Source organism: Gasterosteus aculeatus, chromosome Y (assembly GCF_964276395.1).
Source record: "Gasterosteus aculeatus chromosome Y, fGasAcu3.hap1.1, whole genome shotgun sequence".
Classification (NCBI taxonomy): Eukaryota; Metazoa; Chordata; class Actinopteri; order Perciformes; family Gasterosteidae; genus Gasterosteus; species Gasterosteus aculeatus.
The window spans coordinates 4675097-4690231 of NC_135709.1; the positions used below are offsets into that span (position 1 = coordinate 4675097).

The 15135-nt window shown below is 44.7% G+C and overlaps 2 protein-coding genes across 8 annotated transcripts in view; one reads left to right on the forward strand and one right to left on the reverse strand.

The window, feature by feature from the left end:
* LOC120812615 (cortactin-binding protein 2-like) overlaps positions 1-15135 on the forward strand; it is a 65532-nt gene that overhangs the window by 14367 nt on the left and 36030 nt on the right. For 2 of the 7 annotated variants that reach the window (XM_078097380.1, XM_078097381.1), the window contains exon 3: positions 11202-11315. The exons of the other annotated variants lie outside the window; for them this stretch is intronic. The gene's annotated coding sequence lies outside the window, so the exon portion shown is untranslated. The remainder of the gene's footprint in view (positions 1-11201; positions 11316-15135) is intronic. 7 annotated transcript variants of the gene reach the window in all.
* Positions 6174-7839, reverse strand: LOC144390899 (uncharacterized). The gene is made up of 5 exons (XM_078097383.1): positions 7437-7839; positions 7236-7297; positions 7037-7131; positions 6815-6933; positions 6174-6500 (listed from the first exon to the last, which is right to left on the reverse strand). Exons 1-5 carry the CDS (start codon positions 7725-7727, stop codon positions 6315-6317), a joined length of 753 nt encoding a protein of 250 aa, XP_077953509.1. The 5' UTR covers positions 7728-7839; the 3' UTR covers positions 6174-6314.

Here is a 15135-nt window from a genome sequence, read left to right on the forward strand (position 1 = left end):
TCATTCTTTTTTTTTCCTATTTTTTGAATCGTTAAAGCATTTAGTCTTTACAACGCAAGGAACATTTTTATATTTAAATATTCAGTTTTCTCCTAATCACCATTATATTATCTGAAAGTTCTAAATCATTCACCAAGAAACGATTAAGAAGGGTATCCTTTAGGGCGGGGGTACCATGTGATTGACTGGTCTCTACCTCTCTCCTTCCATATATGGTCACTTCCTGTTCACTGGTTGCAAAGAACCAAGATGGAAGCGGCCAAATGACCCAACTCGGGGCTTCAACAGTCCACAAGCCAATAGGTGACATCAAGACAACTTTTATGGAGTTTATGGATCTGGCATCATGATTTTTACCACTGTTTATTAACAAGTCTTAATTTAGTTGGATTTTCATTATGTGAGGCAAATTTGTAATTTGCAATTTTGGGCTACACAAAATGAAATGAATTGAAATTGAATTGAATCGTTGAAAGATTAAATATAGTCTAAAACATATTTTTTATATTTCTAAACAACCTTTTTTTAATGGGGCAGCATATTTTCAGTACTATATGCGTGGTGTATTAATATTTACTGCATGTGCACGCTGAAAATCTTCCCGAGTAAAGGAGCCACTGGAGAAGTGTTCAGGAAGTGGATCAGAGCACCATCGCTCCTAATCATTACATTACAGGTCATTTAGCTGACGCTTTTATTGTTTCCCAACAAACTTACATTGCATTTTTAACCCATGGCTTTTTACATTTTTGCCTGGGGAGCAATTAGGGTTTAGGTGTCTTGCTCAGGGACACTTCGACATGGGACATGGAGCAGCCGGGGCTTGAACCACCAACCTTGCGTTTTCCCGCACATCCTCTCTACCCCTGCGCTACGTTGACCCCGGGCTTCAAGCAGTACCATTTTTCCTGTCCCGGGGTTTTCTAATCAATACGTCAGTCTCTTGGTGCTGCCGGTTACGCCTGAGCCGAGGCTCGCTGGGAGGTTGGAGCCGTTGATACATATTGACCTTACCCTCTGCGGGATCTCGTTTCAGTCACATGGGGTTGGGTCAGCGCGTCGTGGTTGTCTAGTGCAGTGTTTTTCAACCAGTGTGCCTTGTGCCGCGAGAGGCTGTCAGGTGTGCCGTGAAAAAAAATCATTTTTTACATACTGTCACTTCATTGGTGAAAAAAAAGAGCCAACTTGTGTGTTTGTGTGTGTGTGTCGTCGCGCTGTTGGTGGTATGAAGGCTCAATACTCCCCTCTGCCTGTGGGTGGTGGTACGCAGCATAATTAATAGGCAGATTTGCTGAGGCGACAATTTAAAAAAGTGAGATTTAAGGCCGGCGCATGCTACACTCGTTTCAATTCATGGTTCTGCGTGTGTTGCAGAGCAATTCACCGCCAGAACAACAGGTGGAGTGACGTGTTTTGTTGAAGACGACCTAGAGAGTCACGTCTATTTATTTATTTGTTTATTTATTTATCATAGACTTTATTGCCCCGTGCATCGCCACTGCTGTTTTTTATCGCGGACACATTTGTCCCGTATTTTCCTCCACAACTTTGTGCACCTCTCGATGGGCAAACCGACATTTGCGGCGATCTCCCTCCGTGAATCCAACCCGCTTCTACAAGCCGTCATTGGCGGGTTGTCATATTTACGCATTTCTTCCGACAAAAGTTCTTCAATCTGATCCGTTCTCTCGTAAACATTCTTCGTTTTAATAATGCCGGTATCGGTCTATAAAAGCGGAAATGTGAGACTCCGTAAAGGACGTAGTTAGCGGACCAATCGCAGCCTGGTGCGCTGCGGGAGGCTTGCGTTGCTTTCGACGCAAGCCTAAAAAAATGGCTCGAAGGACGCAAGGAGGTGTGAAAAGCGACGCAAGAGAAAACGCAGAAGCATAAACTAGGCTTAAGAGATACCTGGGCATAAAGCCTGTGCCATCTTGGCATTAGGATGATGTTAAGTTTAATAAAACACAACAAATAGAACACGCGTTTCCCTGATTTCTTAGAGTATATTATGCTCATGCTGAAACTATGTTTGGGATTGATTTTCATATCATTTCCGGTTGTTGGTGTGCCGTGAGATTTTTTCTGTGTCTTATGTGTGCCTTGACGCAAAAAAGGTTGAAAAACACTGGTCTAGTGCATCCTGTCCATTCCAATCCTCCCACCTCCAGGCTGAATCAGCTCTCAATTGTCACGCTCGAAAACGCTGCTCTCTTTTTTTTGAGTACATACAATTTTACTTGTCTACACGTCATGTTTGTTTGAGTTGTATATTCCTCTGCGCATCTGATCCTATTTATCTAGCTACCCACCCACACACCTGCCTAAACAACTATCCATCTAGCTATCCATTCACCCACCTACCAGCAATCTACCTATGTATCTTCCTTCCTAACCCACCAACCATTAACCTAACCCACACACCCAACCAAACTAACCAGCCACCTACCTATTACCCAATCTACCAACCAACCATCTACCCATTACCCAATCAACCAACCATCTACCTACCTAACCAACCAACTACCCACTAGGGCTGTCAAAATTGCTTAAAAATTACGTTTGACTATTAAACATATATAATATATTTGAATATCTGGTTGCGCATTAGACACATCAATAACAGGACAAATTTATACGAGACATAACTACTTGTATAGGTAATTTATTTAAGTAATATATTAATATTTAACAACATATTACCTTCAAATTAATTAACGGTGATGATAAAGTAATTAGTAAGTAAATTAATTAATAGCCAAGACCGCAGATCTTTCTCTCTCTCTTTCTCCCACCGTCGTGCGTCGTTCTGCGCATGGCGGTTTAAATGAATGACAACAATAAACAAATGCTGAGTGCTGATCAAGTGTTTTGTGCAAGCAATTCAAGGTTGCGATTCTTCATTCAGTGATTGACAGTGTTCGTACGGTCATGGAAAACCTGGAAAAGTCATGGAATTTCAAAATGGTCATTTCCAGGCCTGGAAAAGTCATGGAAATAAATAAAATCCTAAAAGTTTTGGAAAAGTCATGGACATTTGTTATATTTCTATGGTCGTGTGGTTCATTTAAGATTACGTTTGAAATCATTCATATGGTTTTAAAGAGAGGCAGGACAAATAATTCGCACCGCGGCTGTGTAAACGCGCCTTAACTGAAAAGTTCGGTAGCTCAGGAATCATCCAGTGTCAGGAAAGTGTAGATTTAACCGTGGTTGGCTACATATGGAAAAGTGCATCTCATGAGTTACGACAAACAAAGACCCGGGACGAGCAGAATGTAAGTAATGTGGAGGCGGAACATTATATATTTTAAACACGGGAGAGCGGCATTAACGAGCCGTGCTAAAGGAAGCAGCGCCGCTGCTAGCGAAGCTACTACAGAAACCCATCAGAGGGCGACTTCTAGCGAAGCCACCATGCCGAGCAGCACGTCTCTCTCTTCGCTACGTGCGCTGCCCGTCTGCTAGCAGCAGTTCCAAGTTGTAAACAGAGAGTATGGCGGCGTTGCTTCGGTGTTCTTTGTCATTGAGCCGTATTAAGCTGCAGACACGTGACTTCATTTTCCTCCTCGAATGACAGGAGATCATTTGATTCTTTTCGTTTTGTGTTTATTTTATGCTGCAATGCGTCAACATAATATACAATTACTACATTCTGTCACACGGCAGATAAACGATATGCTCTTGTGCCTAATGCAGCTCTTCTGTGTTGCACCTACTGCAATTACGACGTAAATACATGGAGACACACAAGGAGCGTCAATCCAATATAAATGCGTTCAATACAAGTTACATATCTTTAGTTCCTGCACAATGACCATAAATTAAATGATTAATATTCCCCAAATTCCAATGAAGTAATACATACACTTCCGGCTCTTACAGAGACTGTTGTCTACTTTAAACTGTTAACAGTTCATGTATTGCCCATAATTTGAAGTAATATAATGGAAAACAAGTTTTAGGCACCGTTTAGGCACCGGTATGTTTTATAAGTATCATTTTAGCACTGGTATCAGGAAACCCCCAAAAGATACTCATCCATAGTGGATAATTATAACATCTTGAGACCGAATTATATATACACTGTATGCTTTGGTATTCTCATTGTTAGTTTAAATACTACATTTTCTCACTTTTTCATGTATACACTGAGATTTCACACTTATTTGGTCATGGAAATTTTGTTTGAAGTCATGGAAAAGTCATGGAAATCCACTGGTCAAAATGTGTATGAACCCTGGATTGAGACAAATATTATTAATATTTGGGGTCGTCGTGGCGCAGGGGTTAGAGGGGTTAGAGAAGGTGTGCTGGGAAGCACAAGGTTGTTGGTTCGATTCCAGTTTGCCCCATGTTCCATGTCGAAGTGTCCCTGAGCAAGACACCTAACCCCTAATTGCTCCCCGGGCAAAAATGTGAAAAAGCCATGGGTTTAAAGTGTAATGTAAGTCGCTTTGGATAAAAGCGTCTGCTAAATGACCTGTAATGTAATTGATAGGGGTGGGAATCTCTTGGCACCTCACGATTCGATTCTAAACTGATTATCGATTCTAAACTTTTTCTTTTAAATTAAGAAAAAGCTGCTCTTAGTCTCAGACCGGTCCGTATTTGTAAAATAATAAAAATAATATCTTGCCAACTTTGGATACGGATTGACTTTTTGGAAAATTGAAATAATGAGGTAAGATATGCGCAGGCTCCTCCATAGTTCGGTAAAGTTGGCAAGATATTCAGATTCAGACTGACGGACCGGTCTGCGAGCTGGACGCATTGCTCTCAATGTGCCGGTAATGATGGTAAATGATGGTTGTAGCTGGTTGTCCTCTACGGTCCACTACGATTACCGAAGGGGGGCGTTTGTTTTTCTGACAACGTTTTATCTCATAATTTTAACTTTCTATCCTCTCTCTTTAGTGCGGAAATGGGCTTCTATAGTTGTGTGAATGCATCACTCCAGCCAATCCAAAGACGGGGTTTGTAACCAATCAGATGTAGATACCATGGTGACTGGCTCCGCCCCCTTACTGTCAAAAAGATAAACAGCGAGCGCGTAGAAAACACCTTTGAGCGCGAGCATCTTATTCTTATTTTTTAGATAGCTGTTATAGTTTTGCGCTAGAGGACACTTTTTTCAGGTGTGGATTCTGTGTAACTTGCTGTCCTGTCTCTGTCCTTTGAGCCGGTGCTCCGTTACCGTGGAGACCAGCACACACGCTGCAGTCTGTCAGTTGGTCAGTTTGTGTCACACAGCTGATCCATAATAGTTGATTAGTGGAGTCACAGAACGCAGATATGCTTTCCCCCTCTCATTCTCCCCCTCTCTCTCCCTTCCTCCTTCTCTCTTTTCTGTTCCTCCACTCTTTCCATTCTTCCCCCTCTCCCTTCCTCACTATTCCACTCTTCCTCCTCCTCCTTTCCCCTCTTTCTTTCTCCCCTCTCTCCCTTCCTCCCTCCCTCTCTTTCCCCCCCTCTCCCTTCCTCAGCCTCTGTCTTTCTCCCCCTCTTTTTCTTCCTTCCTCCTCCCCTCATTCTTCCTCATCTTTCTTTGTTCTCTTCTCCTTCCATTCCTCCCCCCGCCTTCCCCTATCTTTCTCACTTCCTCCTCCTCTCTTTCATTCTCCTCCTCTTTTCTATTCCTCCCCTCTTTCTTCCTCCTCCACTTTCTTTCTCCCCCTCTCTCTACCTTCCTCCTCCTCTCTTTCGTTCTCCTATTTTCTATTTTTCCCCTCTTTCTTCCTCCTCCGTTTTCTTTCTCCCCCTCTCTCTGGAGAGCTGGCGGAGGTGCGAATGGCCCTAATTATCATATGAATGCAGCGAAACCGCGGGTGGCCGAGCTGAGCGGGCTTGAATATCTTTACTCCTTATTGGATGAAACCACAACTTTCTAACAAATAAAATCACTCGTGATTGGCCGCAAAACCACACCTGGGCAAACCAGGCTTGAGTTTCCTTGTTCATGATTGGATGAAACCACAACTTGCAATCACTCGTGATTGGTTGGCAGATCTGTCGCTATTGGTCACCCGCCTCATTTTATTTATATATATTTATATATTCATATTATGCTGTATATTCATTTCATTGTTATCCTATGTAGGCTACTACACTATTATTAGGATACCAACCAGGACATCAATGAATTTATAGAGAAAATGAACATTTGCCACATGTTTATGCAAAGAAAGAGCTTTATTAACAACACACAAACAACAACTACATACAAAGTGAGGATCTGCCCACACTTGGGTAACGGCGGTTTAAAAACTACAGCTCAGTAAACTGTCCGTTTGCCTCCTCGGGGTTGTAGACCGTCACTGGCGGCGTGTTTTCCGAGGCAGGTCTGTTGTGCAGGCGCCTAATGTGCGTGGCGACCGTACAATCCACCCCGAGACCCCGCCAACAACGCCGTCCCCTCCGTCCGACGTGAGCTCTACGGTGGCGGATTTCCAGAGTTCCACCTCGTCATCAGCCAGCGCACTTTGTCTCGATTCAAGCAGCTGTAAAAACAACAATGAATCAGTACTGTGCGATGCGATGCGTATGGACACAAGGGGTCGTCGTGGCGCAGGGGTTAGAGAAGGTGTGCTGGGAAGCACAAGGTTGTTGGTTCTATTCCAGGCTGCCCCATGTTCCATGTCGAAGTGTCCCTGAGCAAGACACCTAACCCCTAATTTCTCCCTGGGCAAAAATGTGAAAAAGCCATGGGTTTAAAGTGTAATGTAAGTCGCTTTGGATAAAAGCGTCTGCTAAATGTAATGTAATGTAACACATCATCAATGCACCTGAAGAAAGTCAGCAAATAAACTCTTACCCTTTTTCTTCTCGCTCGACTCCGCGCTGAATTCTTCGAAGCTTCCGCCCGCAATGAGTGTTCCGGCTGGGAAAACCTGAAGCTCCTGCGTACCGTCTCAAAATACGTCTTACAGGCGGCTGGAAAACATTTAAATGAGTGTGGTATGAATTAAAAAAAAATCAAACGCAAGTCACAGTAACATTTAACAAGGAAGGAGAAACAGTAAACAGTGTCACTTACACACAATGACGTCTTTATCTAAATCGAAATCTGGACTTGCAGATATTTCCTGGAGCAAATACGAGGTCACCGCCTCATTATGAGGCAAGATTAGTCTGTGAAAACAAAATGCACAGTTATGATTGGTATCCATCCTATAGTATCTATACGTTTATATTTCCTTATACTGCAGAATGAAAGCATATTCTTTAAATCTTACCCTTGCTCCGGTTCGTAGCGCCTGTAATTCGTCTCGGAGTTGTGGAGACGGCGCACCGCTTCCTGTAAACGACACGGCAAAGAAAATACACTTTAATAAAGCTGTTTCTGCTCACTTGTAAGGCTACTAGGCTACTCTTAGCTTTCGTTTAAGGGCTACGCTACTTTTAGCTTAGCTTGCAGTTATCGAACATATTCTTACCGCTATATTGGGATTGTGCGCCCGTCTCCTCTTCTTTGAGTCAGTTCCTCCCACGCAGTTGTGCGACTCCAGAGCCACCAACCTCTCCTCTATGGACAGCAACCTGGAGAGTACCGAACTCTCCAGTTGAGCGAACCGCTCATTGATATCGGCAGTTTGTTGTTGGAATTGACGAGACGATCCACTGAGAGCATTCAGCAGTTTCTTCTTGTCTGTCTGCGGACTGGCCGAAAGTTGGTGACCGCGGAGAGGAGTTGAAGGCGAGTTGAACGCGAGACGTCGTCCAGCCATTATTTACGAACCTGCAAAAACCAAACAAAGGAACTGGAGATACAGTTCTTCTGAATATAGTCTGTTTGTATGCTCGTCTTGCAAGTACTGCTGTATGAGTCATGCCTATGACCTCACACGTGATTGGACGAGGAGTCTAAGGGTCCTCCAATCACATACGAGGTTATTGTTATACGGAAGGACCAGTATTTTAGGAAGACAAACGGTTGGGACTTCTGACTGTCGTGCAATGAAACAGCTGATATGCTTTATGTAAAGCAGTGTTTTGGCGTCAGCAGAACGACTTTCCCTAGAAAACTGTACAGTGGTGCCTCTTTCTCCATTCCACCAGACAATCCTGGATGAGTCTGACATACATGCAATGTTGACAATGTATCATCAGATGTACCCTTGTGTCACTGAGGTTGAATGTTTTGCCATTACATGTAAACGGGTAACATATATGAATGTAACTTACTCAATCGATAGATGCAGAGCATAAAGGTCAGCATATGTTTATGCTAAGTGGTGTGGAAACACTAACAGTTTTGAGGAACCCGTCCTTGACCCTCTAGCACAGGGGTCCGCAAACTACGGCCCGCGGGCCGCATACGGCCCGGCTCCACATTTGACCCGGCCCCCTGAACAATACAGAGACGGAAAAAAGGCTAATGGTTATGGTAAAATGGTTGTGTCATACAAGTAATTACGACTGCTCGACGGATCGCGGTCCCTTTAAATGTTCTGTTGTTGTTGATGACGTAGAGCCCGTTGATAAGGAGATTACAGGGCTGCGCCATCTTGTTTTTTCATCCGTTGTGAAAAATAAACGAGACACACGCTTGTTCTCAACTTTCTCTGTGGAATGCAACTTCCACAATAATGGCAAAACGGTATGGTAAGAGAAAAATTGATTCAGAATGCAGGGTATTTAACCCGCAATGGACACATGATTACTTTTTTGTTCAGTTGAAAGAAAAGGCTGTTTGTCTCGTCTGTCAAGAGACGGTAGCGGTATTCAAAGAATACAACCTGCGCCGACATTATGAATCCCGTCACAAAGACAAGTATGCTAGCCTGCACGGCCAAATGCGAGCAGAAAAAATGTCTAAGCTAAAAACTGGACTGTTCGCTCAGCAGACTACATTTGTACGGCAAACTCAGCTGAACCAAGCATCAGTTCGGGCCAGCTTCCGTGTTGCTCAGCTGATAGCAAGCTGCGGTAAATCTTTCACTGAAGGAGAGTTTGTCAAGAAATGTTTGAATGTTGTCGTGGAGGAGGTCTGTCCCGAGAAGAAAGATGTCTTTAATGCCGTGAGTCTGTCGGCAAGTACAATTACCCGACGTGTTGAAGAAATTGGGGGTGATGTGTATGCCCAGCTGCAGCAGAAGACTAAAGATTTTCAGTTTTTTTCATTAGCACTGGATGAGAGCACGGACGTGCAGGACACCGCGGAGCTTCTTATTTTTATTCGTGGAGTTAATGCAAACTTTGAGATGTGCGAGGAGTCTTTGTGACGGGATTCATAATGTTGGCGCAGGTTGTATTCTTTGAATACCGCCACCGTCTCTTGACAGACGAGACAAACAGCCTTTTCTTTCAACTGAACAAAAAAGTAATCATGTTGCCGACATCGATGAAGCCCAGCCTTCGTATCAGTTTGAGCTGGCCGAGTTACAGAACTGTGATGTTCTGAAAGACGCATTCAAGCCCAACAGTCTCATTGACTTCTATGCCGCCCTCCCAAATGACACCTACCCTAACATAAAACAACACGCAATGAAGATGTCCACACTTTTTGGTAGCACGTATATCTGCGAGCAAACCTTTTCACGCATGAAACTCCTGAAAACTCCGAGATCAAGATTGACAGATGAACATTTGCATCAGTGTCTGAGACTGGCTGTGACTAGAATGGAACCGGACATTCAACTTCTCTCCAGCCAGATGCAGGCCCACAGTTCACACTGATGAACACACAGTACATAGGTAAGCTCACTTTTCTGACTTATATCAGTCATTCTGTGTTTCAACAAATGTAATCCTAATAAAATCTATTGGGATAAAAATCCATCTCCACAACCATACTGGTATTGAAATGCATTGTGCTGTATCACTTAGTTTGGTTTCTTAGCCTGCTTGCTTTGTGCTTTTCAGAGGGAAGTTGATGAGAGGGAGCCTACAGTGGTGTCTACTGGGCTAGCCTATGGAACCTACAAAGAACACAAGAACTTTGAGAGACATTTGAGATTCTGCTGTGACAAGTTTACCTTTTATCTAGGATTGTGCATGGCACAGCATAACTTTCTTTCTGTGAAGAACCCAGAGAGGGTTATTTGATCTCAGAAAGGGTTATTAATATTTGGATATGTGTGGTGCGCTGGAGTGTCAGCATGTTTTCTGGAAAACAATAAATGATTACATTTAGGGACCCCTGCGAATGTCACACTTTTTCTGTTAGAAACTGACCCTGGCCCCCCATCAGAGAAGGGAAAAGTTATGTGGCCCTCACTGGAAAAAGTTTGGGGACCCCTGCTCTAGCAGAACTACGACCAGCCATTATAAACCAGTTTATAGTTGTTAATGTTGTGTCAAAGGGTACTGCATTTAAACATGTTCTTGCACAAGTTTCCTGGCTTCATCCCCACCCGGACAGACATTTTTATGGCCAAAAAATGGCCAATAGAAGTTTGGGGCTTGCAAGGAACAGACACGTCATACCCAGCATCATTTCTGCCAGTTGAGCGTATTGCTAGAAGATGTGTGGTTAATACATCCTCTGTGCATTTAAGTAAGACCAAAGAAAAGGTCACTGTAGTCCTGCCACTATGCACTGTAGTTGAGCTCTAGGAGACTGTGATCTCTGCAGACCCCTCATTCTGATTCAAATGTTGTTTGCATGGAATGCTCATTTTACCTTAATTAAAACTCATTTTTTAAAGAAGTTATTTTGTGTATCTTTTTTACATAACATTTGCCATGGCTAATGGCATACACAGTAATGACTTAAATAAATCAATTCAAGCTAAAATGTAAGAGTCTATAATTAGGCTACTGAGGCTGATCTATTTGTAAAGGAGATTTTCTTACCTTTTAAAAAAATGTCACCTGGGCTAAAACTCCCTCTGCAACCCTGATTTGCATTTGTATAGCTCACAGCATTTTAATTTACATGTCAAAGCCTCCCCTAGAATTAGGAGGAGAGGAGTCATGGGGGGACAACTGCCAAGGGAGGCCCACGTCAATTTCTGACAATTTACGGCAGTTTTCGGCGTTGCCCGCAAATTGCCGTGAACAGCCGTAAACCTGAAATTCCACGACAATCTACAGTGCGTACTGACGAAAATCCCACTTTAATCTATGTTTACTGGCTGGCTCATGGACTATCATATCGGGTAGTGTCCAGTGTCTTCAATGTGCCGAAAACAACAGTACATCGCGTGTGCTGTATCACTTAGTTTGGTTTCTTAGCCTGCTTGCTTTGTGCTTTTCAGAGGGAAGTTGGAGATGGGCAGTGACCTACTTCGTGATTTTCGGGGCTGGCTCTAACAGTCTGGTACTGACAGGAAGAGCTGAGTGCGTCTGTCGTGACATCAGACGTTCTGCAGGTGAGCCTAAGGCTTGGTCACGGGGAATATTTCTGATGTTCAGCAGATTGAGGAAGACGTCGGTCCCATCTCTGTGAGATTTCTCCATCAGTTGTTTAGCACTGCGTACCGCCCTTTCTGCCAATCCGTTCGACTGCGGATACTCCGGGCTGCTGGTAACATGACTGAAGTCCCAGTGTTCGGCGAAATCCTTAAAACGCTGGCTCGTGTACTGCCTTGCATTGTCTGTGATGAGGGTGTGCGGCGCGCCATGAACCGAAAAGTGTCTTTTCAGCTTTGTGATCACAGCTGCTGAAGTTGCGTCTCGGAGGAGGTCGATTTCATACCATCCCGAGTACGAGTCTACCAGCACCTGATATTGTTGTCCGTGCCACTCAAACATATCAGCAGCCACCGTGGACCATGGCAAGACTGGAACTGGATGAGGTTGTAGAGGTTCCTTTTACTGGTGTGGTCTGGTGCTGTTGCAGACTGAACACGACAGCAGCTCCTCTGTAATGTCACTGTTCATCGTCGGCCAAAAGACTGTACCCCTGGCTCTGCGCTTGGTTGACTCCAAACCTGGGTGACCTCGGTGTATGATGTGAATGTATTCTCGCTGCAGAGAACATGGAATCACAGTTCTGTGGCCCTTGATAATTGTCCCCTCCTCCACTTCCAACTCGTCTCTGTGAGGGAAGAATAGACGAATGGAAGGGGGGGGGGCGCTGCGTTCTTTGCCAGGCCATCCACGGTGGATGATTGTGCTGAGAGTCTGTAGCACTTGGTCCCGTGCCGTGTGGGTCCGCAGATCCTCCAGTCTGTTGGTTGAGATGTAGCTAACAGACATCACCTCAAATGTGTCGTCTGCAGCTGGACCTTGTGAGATGGTTTTGTTCGGAGCTCGTAATAGGGTATCAGCTAGGTACATGTGCTTACCCTTCTTGTAGACCAGTGTGATGTCATAGGCCTGTAACTGTAGCAACATCCTTTGCAGTCGAGCAGGAGCAGTGTGGATGGGCTTCTTCAGGATTGTGACAAGGGGTTGGTGGTCAGTTTCAACCACCGTTGGCTTCCCACACGTAATCCTTGAATTTGATGCATGCAAACACCACTGCCAACAGTTCCTTTTCAATTTGAGCGTATCGTGTTTCTGTGTCTGTGAGCGTGCAAGACGCGTAGGCAAATGGTTTCCCATGAGGTTTGGGATAAACTTCCCAAGATAATTCACCATGCCAAGGAATTGCTGCATGGCTGGGTCATCCTGAGGGACTGGCATGTTTGTGATCGCCACTTTTTTGGCGGGGTCGGCCTTGAGGCCCTCCTTTGTGAATATGTGACCCACATAGCAGACCTGGTCCAAACGGACCTTGCACTTGAGAGGGTTTGGCTTGAGGTTTATCTCTCGTGCCCGGTCAAGCACTTTTTTTAGGTTGGCATAGTGTTCTGCGGCATCACAACCTCCTATGATGATGTCATCAACTATGATCGCACACGGATACCCGGAAAACAGCTGTTCCATTGAGCGCTGGAACACCTCGCTTGCTGAGCTTATGCCGAATGGCATGCGGAGGAATCTGTAGCGTCCGAACGGCGTTCTACTGAATGTGGTCAGCATTGATGACTTGTGATCGAGCTGTATTTGCCAGAATGAGCTCTTCGCATCTAGAACAGAGAACACTGTAGCACCTGACATCTGGGTGCGCATTGGATAGTGAGGTCTCTTCAGGGCTGTGTTGAGGTCCCTTGGATTGATGCACAGCCTGATTTCCTGTTTGTCCTTTTTGTGTGCTGCAACCATGGACGAAACCCAGTCTGTAGGTTCAGCTACTGTGGTTACACCTTTGTTCCGCATGCTGTTGAGCTCCGCTTTGACCCACGCTTGCATTGCCACCGGGATGCGGTGTGCAGGACGAACTACCGGTTGCACCGCTGGATCCAGTGTCATGGACTATGTGACGGGGAGTTTTCCAAGCTCGTCACTGAACACGTCTTTGTATTGTAAGTAGATCTGTTCAGTGAATTCAGCATTGCTCTCTGTGCTGACCTGATGAACGTGCGGGCTCATTGTGACAATTCCGAAGTGTACACATGCACAAAATCCCAATAGAGGCACTACGTCTCTGTCCACTATGAAAAAAGGCAGTGTGTGTTGCTGTCCATCTAGACAACAAGCAGTCTAGCCGTGCCTACAGTCTCTATTTTGCTGCCTCCATAGGCCACTAGATTCATGTCTTTACTGTGGTCGCTTGCCATTAGCCAGCTGTCGGAAAGTGTCTTTTGACATTACATTGCACTTTGCACCAGTATCAACCTTCATCTCGACTGGCCGGTCATGTACATGCAGCATAACAAATCCTTCATCTTGTCCTTCTTTTTGAGGATTGATGGTGTCCACTTTGACACCATCCATATAGAAAGTGTCACTAGCACTGTCATCAGGCTCTTGTAGCTCTAGCTGGTGCACCGATCTTTCGCTGTCCCTTCTCTTTACGTAGCCCTTCTTTTCATAGCCTTGTCCGTATGACATGGACCTGCAGCATTTTTTGAAGTGGTTGAATTTCCTGCAGATATGGCACTGCTGCCCGAAAGCAGGACATTTGTCTCTGTGCGGCGTGGCTGCCTCCACAGTTATTGCAATTTGTAATGGATTTTGCATCACATTGGCCTGCTTGAGGTCTAAGTCTCGACCTGTTGTGCCAACCACTGGAGTTTGCGTGGATTACGTCAACAGTGGTGGCTGTTTGGGGCTGGGCTAGAGCCTTATTACTCTCCTCAGTCATTTCATATATGCGGCAGATTGTAATAGCTTTGTTCAGGGTTAATTCACTGTCACGCTGCAAAGCCTTTCTCATACAGTCATTTCTGATTCCACACACTATTCTGTCACAAATCGGTTCATCTGTCAGGTCTCCAAAGTGACAACTTTTAGCTTTGATCCTCACGTCACTGATGTAGGATTCAATAGTCTCACCTTGCGTCTGATTTTGTGAGTGGAACTTGTATCTCTTCATTGTTTTGTTTTGTTGAGGGTTGCACACTTCCCGAAATTTCCGTTTCAAGCACTCTGGATTTTCTCTGGATTCAGCCGGAACAATGACGGCTCCATCTTCACCAGGTGCTCTCACCTCTGCTGCGTAAACGAATGAATGCTCCCGTTCGATGGACTCCGCTCCTGCGAGATTGAGGAGGATATATGCCTTCGTCCTATCAGTCTTGTCCGAGTGCGCCGCTGCTATGAAGATATCATATTCCTGTTCAAAAGTCCGCCAATTCTCGGCGATGTTCCCGTCAAAAACGAGGGGGTCTGGTCTGCGAAATCCATCGGCCATTATTCCTTTAGCTGAGACGTTAGCTTAATTGTCCGCTCCGCCGGAGACAAAAAAATTACGTAGAACTCACAGGCGATAGATTTATCCCTCTTCTGACAGCATGTCGAAATGAGTGAGGAGTCCGTACTTTGAATCCAAGCCGTTGGTTTATTGCACAAACTTATAACTTACGTAGAGTTGTGTTTCTACCGGCTACACCATACTACTCGGCGGGGAGAATGCGTGTACCCCGACATCACCACGCACGCACACCTTTCGAGTACGGTCTCCCGCAGCGTGCACACGGAACGCGAACATAAACATTCAACAGAATGATCTACAGTTGTGTAAAGCAACTTATATACAATAACCAATTGTGCAAAATTTAACACCATATGAAAAACAACTACATTTTGTCTATCAATTTTTCAAAGAGACACAAGAACCTCTCAGTCTTGGCCTCACTCTCGTTGTGGCGTTTCTTCTCTTCATGAGACTCCTGAATTAAAAAATCCAAAATAGGATTAGTT

Bases quoted from the DNA above. Each gene is read 5' to 3' on its own strand.
- LOC144390899 (XM_078097383.1), bottom strand. From the start codon at position 7,727: ATGGCTGGACGACGTCTCGCGTTCAACTCGCCTTCAACTCCTCTCCGC. The intron at 7,132-7,235 runs GTAAGATTTAAA...TTGTTTTCACAG, and splicing joins CGCTACGAACCGGAGCAAGG to ACTAATCTTGCCTCATAATG. The intron at 6,934-7,036 runs GTAAGTGACACT...AATGTTTTCCAG, and splicing joins AGATAAAGACGTCATTGTGT to CCGCCTGTAAGACGTATTTT.